The sequence below is a fragment of the Propithecus coquereli genome, unplaced genomic scaffold (assembly GCF_000956105.1).
Source record: "Propithecus coquereli isolate 6110/MARCELLA unplaced genomic scaffold, Pcoq_1.0 Scaffold249, whole genome shotgun sequence".
In the NCBI taxonomy this organism is placed as follows: domain Eukaryota; kingdom Metazoa; phylum Chordata; class Mammalia; order Primates; family Indriidae; genus Propithecus; species Propithecus coquereli.
In genome coordinates, this window is record NW_012148052.1 from 4,838,602 (window position 1) to 4,859,518 (window position 20,917).

Sequence of the window (20,917 nt, forward strand, 5' to 3'; positions counted from 1 at the left end):
GTTATTAACATCTAACATCGGTATGGTACATTTGTTACGATTGATGAAGCAATATTGATACATTATTATTAACTAAAGTCCACAGTTTACATTAGAATCCATTCTTTGTGTTGTCCTGTTCGTTGGTTTTGACAGATGCATAATGTCATGTATCCACCATTAATTACAGTATCCAGAATAGTTTCACCACCCTAAGAATTCCCTGTGTTTCACTTAGCCATCCCTTCCCCTCCGCCAGCAACCAATGATCTTTTTACTGTCCCTGTATATCTCTATGTCGCACTAAGCACACATTAACATATTACAACGATCCTAAGAGTTAGGTGTGATTTTACCAATGGAGAGATGAGATCCAGAGAGATTCAGTGACTGGGTGAAGGTCACACAGCTCATAAGTGGCAAAACTGGGATAGGCAGGCTGACCTCAGAGTCTGTGCTCTTGGCTACCACATTGTGCTGCTAGGTGAGGGGTTCAGACCCTAAGGGCTTATTGAGTGGCCATACAGGTCAGGTGAGTCTTGAGACATGAGTAGGAATTAGATGGAGAAGAGGATGTACTAGGTAGGAGAATCTGTGGGTGGATGTATGCTGCTATCAAACAAACTGGAAAGGCAGTTTAGGACTAAATAGTGAGAGCATTCAGATTCCAGAAGTGGGGCCAACCACCTCTAGAGGCAGCCTATTTCCATCTTCACATGGCCAGAGTCATTTGAAAGGTTTTTCCCAGTATTGTGACCCAATCTGCTTCCATGTAGTTATTATTGTTTTGTCTGGACAAATGTCATTCCTTTTCCATAGACTTCATTTTAATATATTTAAATATGGGTCTCATTTCTCCATCATTATTTTATAGCATCATCTCCTATAACTTAGCCAAAAGCTTTCACTTTCCTCCCAGACTCATCTTAGAGGTGTTTTTTTTTCCTTAAAGGAATAAAAGACAAAGCACCTTTAACATAAGACTTGAAGAAAGCAGAAACTGTTTAGCCAATTTAATAGGAAATGTACTACAGTGATAAGGGTGATTTTCCAGGTGTAAGTTTATAGTCCTACTTAGTAGTAATAATATAAATAGTTAGTGTTTACTGCATGTTCATCATGTGCCTAGTGCTCAACATGCTTCATCTCATTTAATCCTCACAGGGGTCTTTGAGAAGGTCTTTGGTTATTGTCTTAGTCCATTTTCTATTGCTTATAATAAGATACCTGAAACGTATTTTATTTTTTACAGTTATGGAGGCTGAGAAGTCGAAGGTTGAGGGGCTGTATCTAGTGAGGCCATCACGTTGGTGGGAACTCTGTAGGTCTCGAGGCAATGCAGGATATCACATGGCAAGGTGGCTAATCATGCTACCTCAGCTCGCTCTCTCTTTTTTTTTTTTTCCTTTTGTAAGAAACAGGATCTCACTATGTTGCCCAGACTGGCCTTAAACTCTCAAACTCCTGGGCTCAAGTGATCCTCCCACTTCAGCCTCCAGAGTAGCTGGGTCCATGGGTGTATACCACCATGCCCAGCTTCTCTTCCTCTTATAAAGCCACCATTCCCACTCCCATGATAACCTGTTAATCCATTAATGAATGAATCAATCCATTCATGAGAGCTCAGCCCTCATGGCCCAGTAACCTCTTAAAGGCCCTACCTCTCAATACTGCCACATTGGAGATTAAATTTCAGCATGAGTTTTGGAGGGGACAAATATTTAAACCCTAGCAGTTATTTCCATTTTTACACAGAAGGAAACTAAGACTCTAAGAAATTAAATCACTTGCCTGACATCAACAACTGGTAAGTGGTAGAACTTGGATTTGAATCCAGGTGTGGCTGAGCCCAGGGCCCACCCTTGGACCATCCTGTACAGCTTACAGCACATTGCCCAGGGCCTTCATGCGCTGCCTACCTGTGAGAGGAAGCCTTAGCCTGATTAAGCATGCAGCTTAATCCCCGAGGGAAAAAAATGAACTTTCCAGCTTTCATAGAAGTATTAGGGGGCAGAGGGGGAGATGAAAGCCTGGAAGGAAAGCTAGCCCTGGAGTTCCCTCTGAAAAGACCATCAGTTTGAGAAAAGCAACCGTGGGAGGAGCCTTTGGACACACAGAACCCACTGGATTAGGCAGCTGGGAGAGAGCCAAGTAGTAGGGTACAAAGCTAGCTACATTGTCAGCACTGAATGTCAAACAGTGCAGTGACCTCATGTCAGAGCACAAACAAAACATCACTCAGTACAAAAATCCCTAAACACTGAGGGTTTTTTGTCCTCTTGGATGACCATTGTAATTCAGGTCCTTGGAAATCTGCCAGATTACAGTGGCCATAAATGTGATTTTTGTCTTTTTTTCAGCAGCAAGCATCTAAAGTTGAGAAGGTGTTTTTTACCACTGCAGTACCAGTAGCCAGTAGCACAGGTATGTAATTCCATGTTAGTCTTAAGAGAAAGTCAATTTTCTGGGCCCCTTGAGGCACAGTTAATTATTGTTTTGCCTCAGTTTTTAAAACTTTAAAAATCGTTAAACAGCCTCAATTAAATTCATCACATTTTATTGTTTATTAGAGTATTTCATTTTCTCACAACTATTAGAAGGTAATGTACTTCTGGCATATATACCATGTTTAACATTCCTTAAGTAGTAATAGTTTTTTACCTTTCAGATACAACTTGTAAATGCAGAAAAAAGTTAGAATCACAGTTAATGCTAAAGAGGGCAGTTGTTAATTCACTGGACTCTTTTCTAATTACAGTAATGAAGAAATAGTATCTGGGTCAGAGACTCTTATAGAGCTGAAAGTTCCCTTTATTCAAACTCTTGCTTTTATGGATTAAGAAACTGAGACCCAGAAAAATTAAATGACTGCCCCAAAGTCATAAATGAATTTGTGGTAGAGCCAAAGCACTAGTTCCCAGGCCTCCCAATTCCCACTCTGTTCTCCTGTCTGTTAGTCTTTAGCTCTGTTGAGACAGAGAAAGCCTGGCTGAATTCAGCATGCATGTGCACAACACACATGTGAGAGAGAGAACGAATATGAATGAGAATGTGCGTGCATACGAGGAGATTGACACCTACTGTGTGTCAGACACTGGGGCTGCAAAGATAAATGAGATGTCCTAAAGGAGCTCAGTCTCTCAGGCAAGCAGAACTAAGCCAGTCCCGTACAGCACGGAGAGAGGCATGGAAGGAAGACAGCAGCACTGTGCACGTGTGCCAGGTAGCTTGGTGCCGGCTTCACCTGGGCTAGCCCTCTGCATAGGCCTACAGAGAGGGAGGGAGTGAGCTGGGGCTTGAAAGATGAGTTAAGTTCTCCAGAAGAAGAGCAGCATCTGGGGATTTTAGGCATAAGGAAGAGCCCATAGGCCCAGAGGTAAAGAACATGTCAGGAAAAGGTGGGCGTCCACTGTGGCTACATGGAGGGTACAGTAGAAAATGGCTGGAAATGAAGCTGCAAATACAGGGTCATCTCAATTGTGTGTGTAGCTTTCTAAAGAAGGGGGGCTTTGTCATATAGGGCTGGGGAGTGTCAGAAGCTTTTAACCTTAGAGGGAACGTGGTCCAGTTTAAAGCTGAACAAAGCCTAGAGCATGGCATCCATCCTTCCCACTGTTCCTGCCTCCTGGCACTCAGCTCTCAGCTGTCTACATACCCCTGCCCCTCACACCCCCACCCTGCAGCTACTTGAAGAGCAGTCTCTCTTGCCTCTCTCGCAGGGAGCTCTGTACAGCAGATTGGCCTCAGTGTTCCTGTGATCATCATCAAACAAGAGGAGGCATGTCAGTGTCAGTGTGCATGCCGGGACTCTGCAAAGGAGCGGGCGTCTGGCAGGAGAAAGGGCTGTTCTTCCCCACCCCCTCCAGAGCCGAGCCCCCAGGCTCCTAACAGGCCCAGCCTGCAACTACCACCGCAGACTTTTTCCTCACCTCCTGTCTCCCTGTCGTCATCCTCCACCGTGCCCTCCTCCTGTGAGCAGATCAGACAAGCAGAGACTCCTTTAGACCCTCAGACAGAAACGTTAAGTGCCATGGATGTGTCAGAGTTTCTGTCCCTCCAGAGCCTGGACACCCCGTCCAATCTGATTCCCATTGAAGCACTGCTGCAGGGGGAGGAGGAGATGGGCTTGGCCAGTGGCTTCTCCAAGTGAAGGGCCCACGTGTGCACACCTCCTGGACAGGAGGCAAGCAGGAGGCAGTGGGTGTGATTCCTGCCATCATGGGTCAGAAATTTGAAGGATGAAGAAATCTACTGTTTGAAATCCTCACTTTTCAGATGTATTTTCTTTATTCACATCCCAGGAGCATCCATTTTAAGGAACTAATCTTTGGAAAAAAAAAAACAAAAAACAACAAAAAAAAAGCTAAGTTATAAATGAACTGTTTGGCTGCACTGTATGTCACTTTTGCTTGTCGTCATGTGAACTTGGAAATTAAGGTTACTCGTATGCATAAAAATTCTAAATGAAAGGATGTGGTTTTTCCATCAATCTGGTACTGCCCATCACTTGCACTGGGGTCTTTGTGGATTGGGCAGGAGAGTTCGGCGTGTTGGGTGTTGCTCCTCCCTGTGTATCTTTTGATTCTGAGGCTGACTTTTGCTCGGAAGGCCAGACCTGCGCTCCATCAAAGAGGGCAGTGGCAAAGGCCAGTGAGACAACTGTGAGTTGGACAGGGTTCGGTGAGATGGCCTTGTTCGCGCTTGGTGTCGGTGGAGCTTAGGGTGGATAACGCAGGGGTCATCCTGCAGCCCTCTTCAGCATAAATGGGCAGCTGAAGGCCTGGCCCACAGGCTGCTGGCATGGCCTGGTTCTGCAGAGGCCCTAGGCAAGTTGTTGACTGCTGTCTGTCCATGACGTGTGCACAGAGCAGGCTCTAGCAATACGATCACAGTCTTTACCTTCCTGGTTCTTTCTGTCTCTCAGTTGCCAGGGCTTGCAGATTGCAGTGAATTTTCCTTGGGGAACTTCCCTGTTTTTGTCCTAGGGCGAACATGTGGTTTATGGCCAGTTGCTGGTTGGTGGTCTGCCTTCCTTTTAATGGTATTTGCTTCCTCAGAGCAGAAGGGCTACATTTTGCTTATCAGGAGAAGGTGCAGATTTAAGGCAGTTGGTGTGAGGCGGCATGTAATCGGCAGGCCAGGTGTCCTGGTTCGAGGTTCTAGCCAGGCTTTTGGTTGCCCCCTCCCATCTCTGCCCCTCATCCCTCTGGATTTTGCATACAGCCTAGTACAGTGCAAATGAGGATGTGACTTGCTCAGCTTAGTCATGTGATTTCTAAACAAAAAGAAAAAACATAAAACGATGATCTTTTACTCAGGGTAAAACAAAACAAAAAATTCCCCTTCCACCAAAAAGCCTGAAATGTTGCAATAAGTTATCTCATTTGGAATGTTTCATTAAGTTGTGTTATAGGAAAAAAAAATTGTGTGCGTGTGTGTGCGTGTGTATAGAATTATATCCATCTGTCTGCCTTTGGCTCCAAGTCATTGCCTCTTAAAATAAAACATAAAATACAATCCACACTAGAATGGAAGGTTTCTCTCAACTGGCTATATTAATATAGTCATGAGCGCTCACCAAATTCACCAAGCTCAGAAGCTAGGCATGGCCTGAGGTGTGGAATAGGCCTATGCCTCCAAAGAGCCTTTGCCTGCCTTGTGTGAGTAGCAGTGTTCCACAAACAGGGCTGTTCTTCCGAGTCAACAGTGTCAGGCAGAAGGCAGCTGTAACTTTGCCTTGCATTTCCACTCCCTAATGTAAGAAAATCTTCATTGGTCACTCTCCTGTTCTCTGAGCCATTGCTCAGGGACAGCCAACACAGGATGCAGAGCAGATAATTTACCTTGCAGCCAGAGGCCCTGCCTTCATCCAGGATGTTCAGGGACAGACTTGGACCAGAGGGCAGTGGTGGTGAATGTTGTTACTGCCGTGAGGAGAAATGGGCTTAACTATAACCAGCTGACTTCTCATTCCAGGAGTCTAGCCAGGAGAATTGATTACTTTTTGACCTTCTGCAATCTCCCCAAAAGGCTGGTGGGTTCTAGGGACCATGGAAGTTGCAAGAAGGCAGGAGAAGTTGCAAAGGCAGGAGGAATCTTCTGTTACCACAGTGGGTTAGTCCTCCTGGAAAACCAACTGCTGAGCCCAAGTTATCCTTGGCCGCTTCTGGGCCTTGCAACCATAAGAAGCTTTGAGATCGGGCCCTTGCTATTTACGACTTCTAAGAGAGTAGTGGATGGGACCCCAAAGTTAGCCTGTATCAGAGGGCAGTAATGACTGTCCCACTTGTCCATCCTATGTTTAGCTGAGATTTGGGCTCCCTGGGAGCTGAGGTGGGAATAGGAGCCCAGGGAAAGACATTTGAGGTGTCCATGGTTTAAATATTATTTCTTCCTGGCTAGCCAGGGCTGTGCTTATGTTGGGCCCTGCCCAGGTCAGTGGCCTTTCCACTCTCCAAAGACTGGGGGTGATGAAGAAGCATCTTAAACAGTGTTTAGCTTGACAGATTTTTCCAGCTGAAGAAGTTTAAGTATCTGCCTTTTGAGAGTGACTCTAGATTACAAGAGAGACTATCAGATCTTAATCAGCTTTTGAAAAATCAGGAATGTGCTTGAAATGCCAGTGAGTGGTTGTGAAGAGATTTATTCCCCAGGGTAGGCAGTGTTTCCCTCCTCTCTTGGTGCTTCCCGCCCCCCCCATCCTTCCATAAGCTTGGCCTCTAGTGCCAAGGACCTTGGAGAAGAGAGGGCCCCTGGCTAAACTGGAGCCAGAAAGAACCTTCATGGAGAGTGGTTTTCCAAACCTGGGAGTGAACCTAGGGTGAGTTTAGTGGGGGTCTGCAGAAGTCTAGCAGATAAAATCAAGCCTTTTCTTCTTCCCATGGTAAACTTAACCATTTTCACCTTGTAGATTTATACTTTGAGCTCCCACTAGCCTCTCCAGGTAGACTGCCCCTTTATAGGGTGCTCAGTACCAGGGATTGGTGTTCATGGGTTTAGGAGGTGGTAAGGAAACTCTGGCTGGCACCACCAAACTGCCTTAGTGAATTTGGCCCTTCCCAGGCAGGTAGGTGGGGCGGGGAGGGGGGCCACTGAGGGAAGGTGGCCCAGTCTTTCCTGGCAGGGTCTGGCCACTCTTGTGGGGGCACCACTAGTTTGGTGACAGAAGTGGTGTCATTTATTGAATTCCACCTTCTTTTAGAAGGAGATCATGGTACAAAGCCCAGGAGGGGCCTTAAGATGTGAAGACTTCTCTGGGTAGAAGGCAAGGGGCATCTCTTTCACCTCTGGGAAAGACGGTAGATTGGAGAGTTTTATTTTCAGGGTCAAGGCTGTGGACCGATGGGGATAATGGAAGGTGGGTGAGTTTTCCTGAGAGACTCTGTATAATGCTGAATGTGTCCAGAGGGACAAGTTTGCAGAACCTCATATTGGTATATTAAAGAAATAATAAAATAAAAAAGCACTTTAGGTTATTTTATCTTTAACCCAATTGCTGCAATTTCTTTTGTGTATATATATATATACATATATATACTTTCCACAAAGTTTTATTTTTTGCTCAGAATAAAAAGTTAAATTGAGGTGTGAAAAGAAAATCACTTACCTTGGTGCAATATGTGTAGCTTGACAGTCGTTGTCCCATGTGGCCCTGGCCTGGCCGCGTTTTTCCACTTGAACAGCCCTGTGCTATGAGGTTGTTCATAGGGAAACACTATTATGCATTCTCCGCAACTGCTCAATCTATGCAAGCCTTCCCTGTGTGCCCCGGGGCGCCCCTCAGGCTCTCTGAAGATCTGCTGTGGGTCCTGTTTTCCTCTGCTGACTGTTGAGGCCCGTTTTCCTCACCTCTTGATCGCTTGCCATCTTTCCCCTCTTCACCATTGCAAAGTGATGCCTGAAAGGAAGGAACAGGTTGTTCCTAGGTAGAAACCTGGCACCTTCTAGACTTTTATATTTATAATCATGTCCATTGTCCTTAATCTTAAAGACTTCTCCAGAGTCACTGAAACCATTGATTTGTGGAACTGCAACAATATTGCTCAAGAGTTTACAATTTTCCTACACCACCAATCAGAAATATGTTTGGGGAGGTGTCGGTGGTAGTAGGGAGGCAACATGAGCCATTTCCATACTGCTCCCTGTGCTACCTGTGTTGCTTCCTTAAGCAAAAAGGTCTCCAGCCTTCATTAAATCCAGTAAATAAAGCTTTTACTAATCTGTTTTATCAACTTTCTTCCTTCTCCACCTTCATCCGTTTTATCTTCAATTCTCAGGCTATAGAATAGAGAAGTTTTAAAATATACTTCAGCCAAAGCAGAAAGATTTTCATAGATCCAATATGCAGATTGTTCTGCTGTGACATAGATTAGAAATTGTCCACTCCTTAATATTGGCACGGGGTGTGGGGACAGTGCGCAACAAAACTGAGTTATGCATATTTCTGATTGGTCAGTCATTTTAGCCTGTTTCCTCTTGCATACTTTTGGGGGAGAGGAAAAGGGTCCTGTATTTCTTCTCATGCTCTTAGGGAAAGCTGATGACCAGAGTCTGGGCATTTCTCACTGTTACTCCTGTTCAAGAGAGGGCTTCTCAGTCTGCACTGAAAAATGCAAATTAAACTGGATCTTTATGTCAATGTGTACATAGTACAAGCTTTTTTACTGGAAGTGAGGTTCAAAACCATACACTGCCCTTTTGGTGGTGTGCCTGCTGGGCCAAAATTGGGCGATAATGTAGTGTCACTTTCTCAGCTCAATGCAGTTTCTACTTTTTCTTATGGGAAAATTTTTCATAAAACCTTTTTGCACCAAAACCCAGGGATGTTTTTTGCAATATCCTTGTTATTGTTGTAGTGATGCCAAGTCAGAGGCTTCTCTTGCCCTTTTCCTCCTGTGTTCTTAGGCCTCCCAAGGGCTGTTCGACTCAACAGTCTACATCCTTTGTTGTGTTTTGAAGAATGTGGGAGTGGGGGTCAGAGTTCAAGGTGGCCATTCCCTTATCCTGTGAATTCCTCCTAGTCCCTGTTGGGGGAAGGTGGCTGGAAACAGATTTTTGCTAAATCGCTGGCTCAGATCCTCAAGCCAGGAAAGGCAAGAGCCCATGAGAGCCTTTTTTTTTGACACACACTAATCATTGGCCGGGGTCTTGGTGACAATTTTTTAAATCCTAAATAGTTTTATTTGGATTATGTAAAAGTCTATCAAGTTTATTTAAGTGTGAAACATGGGAACAATGGATTTCCACTGAGCGATATGAAAACGTTACAGGTTCAGTACTTCCAAAGGAAGAAACCTCCAAACCCAAAAAAGAATAAATATGAATTTGTATTTTTGAAGAATGTGAAATAATGGTGTTTGCTTAATTGCTCATTTTGTATAAACTTAATATTGTACTTTAAAATACCTGCTATGAAGTGAAAATTTAACTTTTTGGAATTGAAAAAGCAATATTAAATACTAATGAAATCCTAATTAAATGCTTATTTAAATCTGGTAGTATCTGTGGCATTTCTTCCCGACCCTGCCCATGGTTGACATTTTTCCACCACTCCCCCCTGCCCAGCCATCAGAGTCTTAGAGAAGGGACAGAAAGGAAAGGCCGGTCACCAGGAGAGTCTGCAGGTTTCCTTTTAATCAAGGCTCTGCTGAAGGTGTTTTGTGGGGCTAAGAGCCCCCAAAGCATGAAATGGTCATGTAACACCACCTAGATCCCCCATAGCAGGCCAGACCACTCTGGCTAGCACTGCTAGTCCGCCCAAATCCGGGTAATCAGACTGGGTATTCGTTGGCTACATTTCAAAGCCCAGCACTGCTTTCAGCCAGGATGAAGTGGGAGTGAACCCAGCTGCTAGCAGAGCTGCCACCCCAGGCTGAGAGCCAAGTACCAGCCACTGCCAGTGAAGACTGGCCCCTTTATTGAAGGGAGTTGTTCAGAGTCCAGCCACCAGCCCTGGGGAGGGGAGAGAAGTCAGGACATCCGGTACGGGGATGGTCAGGCCTCCGCAGCTCCATCACCAGCATCCTTTGGAAAGCCACCTCTGGTGGAGACAGCTGGCTGGGGGGGCGCTCCCGGTTTGGCTGAGACGTTCTAGTTGGAACAGAAAGGAAAAAAGTGAGGCTGGGAGGAAAGGCCTTGGATTGGGCCCACAAGGATATGGCCACTTGGCATTTGGATAGTATTAACTTTTCCAAAACCTCTCGCCAGATCAAAAGAGGTTGGGGTAAAGCGGTGGGGACACTCTTCAGGGGAAGCTAGGGCTTGGCCAGTCTACCCAGTGGGCAGATCCCACCCCCCCAGGCCCAGCCCGGGGTGGGCACTGACCCCGCCACCAGCCGGCTCCGGGCGCCGGCGGCCCAGCTGCCGCAGCATCTCCTCGCAGGCGGCGATGGTGTCCAGGAGCTGCCGCTGCCTCTGTTCCACCGCGTCCAGCAACTGCTGGGCGCGCTCATCCCGGGGTGGCTGCGGGGGTGGCCTCCCGCCGAGCCCCAGCCCCGCCTTCCCGCGGTCCACGCCGGCAGCCTCCCTGCCCGGGAGAGAGCGAGAGACAGACGGTCAGGGCCGGCGCTTGCGCGGGGTCCGAGCCCCTTCCCCCCGCCCCACGGGCCCCCTCTCACCCCCGTGACCAGTCTGAGCCTGGGCCCCATTCCATCTCCGCCTGCGCGGCCCGACCACCGCCCCCCTTTCGGCCGCCCCCCCTCCCCAGCGCTGCGCTAGGGCGCCGCAAAGCTGCACCCCGCCCCGTCCCCACCGGTCTCCTTCAAGCCTCCTGGGGGTCGTGGTCCCTTTAAGCTGCCCGGCGCGGAGGTGGGGCCGAGCCTCCAGGACCGGAAGCTGTCCGGGAACGTCACTTCCTCCCGGAAGCGGGCCTGGGCGGATGTCTCCAGCGCTGTGGGGCAGGGGTATGAGGGCCGCGGTGGTTGCCAGCGTGGGATTGAGCGAGGGGCCCGTGGATTCCCGGAGCGGCCGCCTCCTCCGCCCGCCAAGCCCCGCTCCGGCGGCGCCGGGGGCCCGGCTGTTGCGGCTCCCAGGCAGCGGGGCCGGACAGGCCGCAAGCCCCGAGCGCGCCGGCTGGACCGAGGCGCTGCGGGCCGCCGTGGCCGAGCTGCGCGCCGGCGCCGCGTGTTGGCCGTCCCCACCGATACGCTGTACGGCCTGGCCTGCTCGGCGAGTTGCTCGACGGCGCTGCGCGATGTGTACCGCCTCAAGGGCCGCAGCGAGGCCAAGCCGCTGGCCGTATGCCTGGGCCGCGTGGTCGACGTCTACAGGTGAGGCCGCCCCGACCCGGCCCTGCTAGGGGCGGCACCGCGGGAGGGGTTTCCGGTGACAGGCTTGGGAGACTGAGGCGCAGAGAGCGGGAGGGGCTTGTCCAGGTTCACCAGGGAATCCGGAACTGGAAATGTGTACCGAGCGCTTAATGTGTGCCCGGCCCTGAACGACATGCTGGGACGCAGCGATGCACGAGGCAGGCAGGGGCCCTGTCCTCTTGGCGCTTTTGTGCTAATCGGGGCAGAAGAAAAAAAGGAAACGAACACAGTAGCTTAATACAGTAGCGAATGTCCTGAAGAAGACAAAACACTGAGTTCGATACTGCTATCACAGTATCACAGCAGTGCAGCTATTGTAGTCTGAGACGGACCCTTTTCCTGGGTCTGCCTGGAGTCGGAGAAAGGACCACCGGTGGCCCTTCAGTTTGAGTGGATTTGCTCTCCTTTGTTTCCCAGGTACTGCCGTGTGAGAGTACCCGAGGAGCTCCTGAAAGACCTGTTGCCAGGACCAGTGACCCTGGTGATGGAACGCTCAGAGGCTCTTAACAAGGATCTGAATCCCTTTACCCCTGTGAGTCAAATTTTCTCTTGTTCCTGAGCGTAAAGTCGACTTTTGGTGTTGCTTCACTGCAAGAGGTCCTACCAATGCCATTTGCTATTGGTGATCGTTCTTCTCTTCCTCTGGGAGAGTAAGAGGGAGAGAAAGCAGTCTAAGTGGTTCCTGTTTAAATATTGAAAAAAAATACATTTTTTCTTTTGCATCCCCAGACTCCTGGCCACTTGGCTTTCACTAGAACCCAGACCAGACCCATCCCCTAGCCCCTCCAACCTTTCTGATGATCGATCCCCTTTCCCCATAGCTTGTAGGCATCCGGATTCCTGACCATGCCTTTATGCAAGACTTGGCCCAGATGTTTGGGGGACCTCTTGCTCTCACTAGTGCCAACCTCAGCTCCCAGGCCAGTTCTCTGAATGTCGAGGTGAGTTACCCAGTCCTTCCCCCAGAAACATCACCAGCCCAAATATTATTTCCCTTAACCCAGTTGGGTTGCTGGTGCACTGTAATTGCCCCGCAGGACAGTCGCCCTTTGGGGTCAACAGTGGGAAGGCTGCCCAGCAGGCAGGGAGTTGGGGAGGGGGGATCTAAATTAAAGAATCTCAGATTTTTATCTCAAGTTTAAGAGGCCAACGGAAGAATTGGTGTTTTCTTTCTACTATCTTTACTAACAGGAAAGATTATGGTAAGCAAAATTATTGTTCTGTGTTTTTGGAGTTAGCAGTTTTTGGAGACTGCAGAGTTAGGTTATAAGTCTTTACAACAGTGCTGTAAAGAAAAATGAAGTTAAGGCTCCAAAAATTAAATCACTTGGTCCAAGTCACAAAGCCATTAAGTGACTGACCCAGATTTTAACCCAGTGTTTGATTCCTGACCCTGTTCTCTTACCTCTGCCACAAGCCAGGTCATAGAAAGGATCATTCTAATCTTATCTTGGCTACATAGCCAAGGATCATTCTAATTCTATGTTGGCTACATAGGTTAGAATGAATGAAGACACACAGAAATTTCACTTACTTCTTACTAAATGTAGAGTGTATAGTAATAAGGCGATGGGGTTTTCCATGCCCAGACCTAGAGAGTGGGTCAGGGGCCGTGGAAGGTGAGAGCTCACCATCCCTTCTCATTCTCAGAGTACAGGTTTTACTGGATCCTGGTGGTACCCGAGAAGCAAGGATGGGGGTGCAGCAGGGAGAGGCTGAGGTTTTTAACTTGTCAGCAATCATTAATCTGTCCAGCACAGTAACTGGTATTTATGATCCCCCATTCCAGATTCCCAGGCCTAACTGCCACTGCAGTGTCTTCACTGGGGGGTAGGGGAAGCTCTAGCTTAGCTGACAATTCAACCCACAGTTCTAGTGGGAATATCCTTCCCATAGCCCGAGGCCTGAGAACTGGTGGCATGCACTTGCAGAGTCTACGCTGTTTTCCTTTCCCTACCCTGATCCACAGTTGCAGTGAGATCCAGGATCACAGTGCAGAACTGGAAGAACCCTTAGTGATCATCTAGTCTAGTCTCCTTGTTTTATAGGCCTGGATAAAGTAACTTGCATGCAGTCACACAGAGATGTGGTGGAAAGTCCAGGGTTAGAGCCCCTGTCTCTGGACTTCTACCCAGAACTTATTTCCTCTGGGCACAGCGAGATTTTCTTTTTTTTTTTTTTTTTTTCAGAGACAGAGTCTCACTCTGTCACCTATGCTGGAGTGCACTAGTGCAGTCATAGCTCACTGCAGCCTCAAACTCCTGGGCTCAAGGGATCCGCCTCCCAAAGTGCTGAGATTATAGGTTTTGAGCCACCATGCCTAGCCATGGCAAGATTTTCTTTAAGCTCTAGGCATGTGTTAGTCCTTGGCACAGCTGACTTTAAATGAGGTTCCTCCTTCCTCTGCTTAGAGGAAGGTGCCTCCTGTTTTAAAACTATGAGGCCTTTGACAGATTTATGAACCCTGTGTGTGGTATGACATCATTGTAGATGCCAGGGATGGTGTCCATGCTTTTTGTTCCTTTCTTCCTAGGAGTTCCAAGACCTGTGGCCTCATTTGTCCTTGGTCATTGATGGGGGACCAATTGGGGATGGCCAGAGCCCTGAGTGTCGTCTTGGCTCAACTGTGGTTGATTTATCTGTACCTGGAAAGTTTGGCATCATTCGTCCAGGCTGGTAAGTCTCTTTCCTGTGGCATGGGGATAGGACTTGTGGGAGGTTGGAAAGATGTAAAAAAAAATACTTTGACAAAATGAAGGTTGTCACTCCTATTTTGCCTTGAGTGGGTACAGGCAGATACTGAAAAGTGTTAGATGCAGTAGGGCTAAGTTTGCTAGTGTTTGCTGGTGTTTTTAGGATTCAGAAGGAGTCATCAAGAGTTCGATGAACAGAGCATAGTAAGACCAGTGAGTTTAGGTCCCTGTTCACCTGACTCTGATGGGCTCTGGGCTTTGGAAAGTCAAACTGTTAACTGTCCTCTATTTCTTCCTCAGTGCCCTGGAAAGTACTACGGCCATCCTCCAACAGAAATATGGGCTGCTTCCCTCACATGGATCCTGCTTGTGAAACTCGGGAGGAGGGAAGGCCCAAGGACCGGCGCTGGATACTATGTGTCTGTCCACTGGTGGTTGGCGAGGCCTCATTTGCAGAGGCCGCTGGAGCTACATCACTAGCCTGACCGGTTAGGCCATGCATCTTTCCGAACACTGTAGACCAAGCCCCAGAAGCTGCTGGGGGAAAGGTTGTATTTATTATTTATAATTGAATATGTCAGCCAAAAGCTGAATGGAGAGGTTAAGAACATTCCTAGGTGGCCTTGTTCTGATAAGTTCCTTCTCTCCTCTTTTTTAATTGAAAAGTATTTTAAGTAACAGACTTGGAATCTTGTAAGAGCCTCCTCTTTGTTGGGTGGTGGCATTTAAGGTTCAAACCAGCTAGAAGTGCCACTGCTGTTTAAAAGTCTCAGGTAACCGAAGGCATGGATTGGGCTCCTGAAGTTGGAACCAGGTTAGGATTAAGAGTGTGGAGCCACAGGCCAAAGGCTTTTTCTGAACCAGCAGAGCTGGTGGTGCAGTGTGTTGTCATTGCCTGGCGGGGAAAGCCTAAGTTACAATTAATTATATACTTGTAATACCTTTATTTAAATCCAGTTTAGCAGCTTTTTGTCTTTATTCCTATGTGTACCGAGTGTTAAATGTAATTGTTGGGCATCTGAACTTTGTTTTTCTTTAATATAAAAAATGCTGCTATTAAACATTTGTAAATGGTTTATTTTTCTTCTTTTGAATTATTTCCTTAGAGTAGGCGTATTAGGTCAAAGTATACGAACGTGTTTATGGCTCTTGATAGAGATTAGCCTTCAAAAGAACTGAATTCAAGTCACGCTGCCATCAGCAATGTGTGAGAATGGCTGTCCCTGCGCCCTGGTCTTGACATACTTTTTAGTATTTTTCAAAATTGTATATTTGTGAAATGAAGCTTCAGTGTTGCTACCTTCTGTAAATGACTGCAGGTCAGCGTCCAGCCCTGCCTGCCCTGGTTTCCCCAATTAAGCCAGGTGGCCAGGCCTGCTCATCTATCTAGTGGGGTTTAAGATCAGTTACCTCACTGGGGCTGCATGTCCTTGCGGTGACCATTGGGGTCTACTCCCCCACTCCCCTCTTGTACCCCAGTTCCCAGAATTCCAATTCTTGAGCCCATAATCTTCTTAGTACAGTGGTTTCCAGTGCACATATTTTCAAGAATATCCTAAGAATCTTGCCAAGAAGGTGTTCCAGGGGCCTGCTTTCATGAGGGCCCCTGTCATTAGCATATTAGTTAATTTGTAAATAAACTACCAGTTTGTTAACTATTTCCTCTAAAAATCTCCTTTAAACTAGAAATTTCTTAAGCAAATCCACTCTTCATCGTGCTAAAACTATAGCTAGCCCAGCCCATACGTCAGTGAGTCACAGAATCTGACTGAAGTCAGATTTGTGAGGTCTTGAAGAGAGCAAAAGGAATGCTTACTTGAGAATACCACTTCATATTTAATAAATACAAATCACAGTAGCACTGAAAATGGCTCTAGAGAGTGGGTCTCATTCAGTTCAAGCAGCTAAAGGGAGGGGGGTGTCCTCCTAGTCCTCTCCCTGGAGCCAAGTCTGGGAAAAGTGAGCTCTGGAGTGCAGAGGTATTTTTTTTTTTAGAGGAAATGGAACCGAATTCCTAGCACTAGGTAAAACTGCAAAAAGAAAAACACAACTGTGCCCAGGCACCAGCTACAAGGCCACACCAAATAAGGAAGCTGGATCCTGCAAGTGTCAGGGGGAACAGGAACCATTCCTTGGTCAAGTTTTCCGCAGCACCTAGCACATAGTAAGGTGCTCGATTAGCGAGTGTTGAACGAATGCTCAGGATTATGTCCTGATTGGGTTCAGGAATCTACTGGGAAGAGCTTAAACCTAGAAATTCCCTTTCAGAAAGTCTCAAATATGGTTCCCTAACTTAGAGAAGACAGATGATGTGGGAAGGAGGCCTGAAGAGAGGGCACAGGCTGGCAGAAGGGAGTGCATGCTGGCCCAGACCCTGACACCCTTCCAAAAACAGTGACTGGGGGACTCCACTACACAACACCAACCTGCCACAGAGTTCAAAGCTAGAAGGGATTATGTGAAAGTGTTCTGAAGATGTGGAGCTGCCCTAGGCTAAGTCCAGTCGCCTGCCAGCCTCCACTGTTCCCTCTCTGGAACACCGCCTAGCTTCCCGTCACTGCAGAGCACCCCAGCACCACTTGCCTGAGGAACAGGCTCAACGGCCCACCCATAAGCACCCAGCTGCTGACTTGGGAGTAAGTGAGTGCCTGCAACCTCAGCTGAGCCCCATATGGTGACAGCTCCCAGCAAGGCTGGGACATTAGCCCCTCATTGCCCCGTTTGCAGGCCCCTCACATCAGCCACTGCTCCTTCTCTTTGATGAAGTGCTCCGCCCAGCGGCGGGTCAGCTCCAGGTACAGGCTGGGCTGATGAGGCAAGTAGTCCAAGTACAGGCGAGTTGGTGTCTTCTTGGGAATGGCCTTCTCAATCTGGGTGCCCTCATGCCACTCATTGAAGGAGGTGATGGAGACGATCTCAGGCCTTACTGTCAGGGCTGCCTGCAGGGCTGTCTCATAGTACTTGCCGTTGACCCTGTTCCGAGTGTTGTGGTTGTTCCAGGGCCGGATGCTGGTGTCTATGTAGCCAGGCCCCACACTGGGAATGAACATGAGGTTGTTGGCATCGCAAAAGTTCTTCACAGCTTTCCAGTTCTGATGGGAGGAGCCAAAGGAGAAGCCATTGGAGGCAAAGTAGGTGTACATGCCATCAAACCCTGCAGCCAGGATGTCGTGGGTGTGGCCCTCCTCCACCAGCAGCGCTATGAAGACCCCATCGTAGGGGGTATTGCGGACTGAGTGGAGTCCGTTCGGTGTCAGGAGGTGGGCCCAGGCCTCAGGGGACGTCAGGTATGAGTCGTAGATATAAAAGAGCGGGAGGCTCTTGCCCATGCTGTTCTTGTAGTGGTAAAATGCACCATGGGAGCCATACCTGAGGGGCAGGAGAGAGAAGAGCCTGAGTTAGATGGGTGAGACCAGCACAGCTGTAGGACCAGCTGCAGATGAGATATTTTTTGATACCACAGCACAGTTTGGGACCCGGTCAATCTCCATGGTTGGACTCATCACGCCTCTCAGCAAAAACCTGGCTCCTCTCCCTCCTCCCTCCCAGCCTTGCCATTCCTAAGCCTCACTTCCCTACCCTGAGCCGAGCCACCGCCATCTTTCATCTGGACTGTGGCAACAGCCACTTAACTGATCTCCAGGCTCCCATTCTTGCCTCCCTGTGATCCATTCATTGCCCCACCTACTTGACCTGGCCCTGCCTACCTCCATTCCTGCTGTTACCCCATCTATTCCTCCCCACCTGGCCTTTCTGTTCTGCTGTCATGCCAAGCTTGTCCCGTCTTACGGCCTTTCCATCTGCCAGCCCTCTGCCTGGAAATTTTCTCTCTACTTCCAGATCTTTGCAGAGCTGACTCTTTACTCAGGTGTTATAGCTCACACGTTGTCTCCTCAGAGAGACTCACTTGACCGCCCATTGCAAAGTAGCTCCTTAGCATGCTCTGGCACAAAACTCGGCTTTATTCGTTATTATTTTTTCATAGTATGGATCACTATTTGATTTTCCCTTTTTAATTACTGCCTGCCCCACAGCACCCCCAACACACACTAGAATGTAAATGTTACAAAATCAGAACTTTTGCTGGGCCTACCCACTGCTGTGTAACTGGGCGTAGGACAGTGCCTGGACACATGTAGGCACGCAATGCTTTTTGAATGGATAAATGACGTGCAAGCACCGCACAAGCCACTTCCATATATATTAACTCATGTAACTCTTGTGAGACTCAAAGGTGAAGACGCCACAGAGCTGGAATTAGAACCCAGGTTGCCTGACTCTAAGTCCAGCTTCTACCATAAAACAGCTGCTGGGAACACAGGCGTCCTGCCCTGTGTCTCTTCCCCTCCACCCCCATCTTGTTCCCCACCAAAATCCCAGCCCCCAGAGCAGCCTTACGTGTCGATGATGTACTTGATGTTGTCATGTACAGTGGTGTCATCCCGGCCCTTGTAGGGTTGGATGTGGAAGGCCACCTGTCACAAACAAAGGAGTAATAATAAGTCAGGTGAGTATCTGTCCAGGGGCCACAATGTGTAAGGCTAATGCTCCAACCACGGCCTGAGCAGAGGCTGAGTTCAGGAGAGGGCCTGGTGATAGTGGGCACAGTAGAGATAAGGACAGCTACTGCCCTTCAAGGCCAAAAAAGAGGGATGAGAAGTTTGCCCCGCTCCCACAGCAGGGCATGTGTGGGCTGTTGCAGGGTGGCTAACAGGTTTCAAACTATGTGCCAGCTCCAAGTGATTGGCGCAGGGAGGGGGAAGGGGAAGGGGGCTTCTCTCTGTAGTTTTCCTTCCTTCACCACAGAAGTGGGAAATGACTGACTTGATCGGTACATTTGGGGAAATTAACGACCGGCTTAGTTCAGCTCCGCCCTTCCTCCTGCAGGTGAGCCCGCCTGACGGGAGCACGTGTTTCCCGCTACTCCTGGAGATGCTGCCTCCCACCAGGGAGTTGAGTTAACAGTTCGGTCTGCAGGTCCACTTGGCTCTTGCCTACTCGTTATCCAGGGTTTCCAACCTAACCTCTATTCTTATTTAATAAAAGTGACATTTCTTTAGTTTCCCATTTGTCCTGTATTTAGTTTTCTCAGAATTCAGGAAAATAAGTATGACATAGGCACTATTTATGTTGAACCCTCCCCAACACCACACTTGCTACATACTTGCCAGGAACTTCTACAGAGGCACTAACCCTGTGAGCAGGGCAGAGGAAATCTCCAGAGTGGGGCGGAGAGCACGTGACCTCTTCTTGGACACTCACCTGGATGTCGAACTGATGGGCGGTGTCCAGAATGGCAGGCACCAGGTCATCTGCGGGTTCCCCGTTGTCATCAGCCATGCCGGGTGGGTACCAGGACAGGACCAGGACGCCTGAGACACAACACAGAGGCCTCTTCAGAGATAGGCAGTATCCCCCTCAGCAGAGGTTTTCTTCTCACAAACATATCCCTCCAATTGCAAAACGGTTTCTAAAAGCCTTGAGCAAGGCTCCTGCCAGGTTCACGTCCGGCAGATTGGATCCCAGAGCCTGCGCCCTGGAGCTGTCCACGCCAGCGGTGCTGAAGCGCAGCGGCTGGGGAACCAGGCCGGGCAGAAGCCAGGCTTTCCAGTGCATCAGCAAGTAGCAGAACAAAGGGACGGGTGGACAACGCCACATCCACCTGGAAGCCACAGTTCTACCTCTGAAGAAGAGGAGCACCTCTGATGTCCCTCATGGAGAAGAACCCTAAGGAGAGGTCATCTCAGTGCTTCTCTGGGAAATAACATTCGTATGGACTGTCTGCCTTCTCGACTGTAAAATCCTGGAGGGTAACCCCTGTCTTATTTATCCTGTCTTTGTGTACTTCCCACTCCTGTCTCTGTCATTCCATCCTCCCCCCCACGAACCATCTCCAGGTAAATTACCATGTACTGTAAAATTCAGCAAAATTCAGTGACAACATCTGACGCAAGTGAGCCTCCCCTCCCCAGCCAACAAAGGAGGCTCCCAGAGACCTCTCTTCTACCTGGGAACTTGATAAAAAGCTCCTAACCCCACCCCCAACCCCCTGCAAACAGCAGGGTCCATCATGCAACAGGGACAAACTTTCCTCTCTGAAGCCAGTAAAAGCAGGAAGAGCTGCTGTTTCCTCCTGTGCCTGATGTGAGAGCAGAGGCCACCCCGAGCTCCAGAGGAGCCAGGATACCCAGGCCTCACTTTCCATCTCCCAGCCTAGAGCCCAGCACGTTTGAAGACTCTGCTTCCCTTTCCTGGCGCAAACTCCCAGCAGCTCCGCCCTATGAAGGGCCCTGGAATTGTTAGGGGTCAGCAGGGCCCAGGTTAGGAGGCTGAACAGTAGAAGCAGAAGGCGGTGCCAGGTGGTGGGCTCAGGAAGAGAGTGGGATAGAAAGGCTAAGAAGCCAGGCGGGCTGGCGAGTGGGACCAAAGGCCCGGTGACAGGACCAGCGGGAGTCGGGGTGTGGGAACGAAGAAGGACGGGGCTAGGGGACAGGGCCACCCGGGGGGGGGGAACTCACCGATGGCGGCCTCCTTGAGCTGGGTCATGTGCTCCCGCAGCACGTCGGGGTCCCGGGAGCTGTAGGGCCCCAGCTCCGGGTAGAAACTGGAGCCCAAGTCGTCTGGAGGGCTGTGGCGGCCGCGGGGGTAGCTGGCCGAGATCTTGGGGTCCCAGTGCGGCACCATGACGTGGTCCCAGTGAATGTAGTGGCCCTCGCGCCGCGGGCTCCCGTACCATGAGTAGTAGAAGGCGTGCAGGTCCGAGTAGACGCGTAGACTCTGCCCGGGGGCGGGCTCGGCCTCCGCGGGGGCCGGCCCAGGGGAGCTGCCAGGGTCCGCCGTGCGGGGCGGCGGCGGCGGCGGGGGTGGCGTGCCTTGGAGGGCGGGCACGTGCCGGGCGCCTGCGGTGCGCGGGGGGAGGAAGGCGGGACTAGGCGTCGG

At 49.3% G+C, this 20,917-nt stretch overlaps 4 protein-coding genes across 6 annotated transcripts in view; 2 read left to right on the top strand and 2 right to left on the bottom strand.

The window, feature by feature from the left end:
• Positions 1–5,254, top strand: part of MTF1 (metal-regulatory transcription factor 1) — a 38,942-nt gene extending 33,688 nt beyond the window's left edge. The window contains exons 9-10 of the mRNA XM_012646670.1: positions 2,340–2,403; positions 3,699–5,254. Coding sequence (XP_012502124.1) covers positions 2,340–2,403; positions 3,699–4,129 — 495 coding nt within the window. The 3' untranslated portion in view covers positions 4,130–5,254. The remainder of the gene's footprint in view (positions 1–2,339; positions 2,404–3,698) is intronic.
• A 4,336-nt stretch (positions 5,255–9,590) lies between these two features.
• On the bottom strand, positions 9,591–11,240 carry LOC105812342 (chromosome unknown open reading frame, human C1orf122). Of its 2 annotated transcripts, none has more exons than XM_012646757.1 (3): positions 10,730–11,240; positions 10,303–10,504; positions 9,591–10,068 (listed from the first exon to the last, which is right to left on the bottom strand). In XM_012646757.1, exons 2-3 carry the CDS (start codon positions 10,348–10,350, stop codon positions 9,973–9,975), a joined length of 144 nt encoding a protein of 47 aa, XP_012502211.1. In that variant the 5' UTR covers positions 10,351–10,504; positions 10,730–11,240; the 3' UTR covers positions 9,591–9,972. The 2 variants fall into 2 exon arrangements, with proteins under 2 accessions (XP_012502211.1, XP_012502210.1); XM_012646756.1 differs by having other exon boundaries at positions 10,596–10,890.
• On the top strand, positions 10,841–14,670 carry YRDC (yrdC N(6)-threonylcarbamoyltransferase domain containing). The gene is given in 6 exon segments (XM_012646755.1): positions 10,841–11,098; positions 11,101–11,246; positions 11,703–11,817; positions 12,107–12,226; positions 13,819–13,961; positions 14,279–14,670. Coding segments are annotated over 6 exon segments (840 nt in total). The 5' UTR covers positions 10,841–10,855; the 3' UTR covers positions 14,352–14,670.
• A 1,120-nt stretch (positions 14,671–15,790) lies between these two features.
• MANEAL (mannosidase, endo-alpha-like) overlaps positions 15,791–20,917 on the bottom strand; it is a 5,366-nt gene continuing 239 nt past the window's right edge. Inside the window, exons 2-5 of one of the 2 annotated variants that reach the window (XM_012646680.1) lie at positions 20,497–20,867; positions 19,241–19,350; positions 18,377–18,453; positions 15,791–17,347 (exon numbers count right to left, since the gene is read on the bottom strand). In XM_012646680.1, coding sequence (XP_012502134.1) covers positions 16,711–17,347; positions 18,377–18,453; positions 19,241–19,350; positions 20,497–20,867 — 1,195 coding nt within the window. In that variant the 3' untranslated portion in view covers positions 15,791–16,710. Of the gene's footprint in view, positions 17,348–18,376; positions 18,454–19,240; positions 19,351–20,496; positions 20,868–20,917 lie in introns of those variants that run through there. The other variant, XM_012646681.1, reaches the window with a different exon arrangement.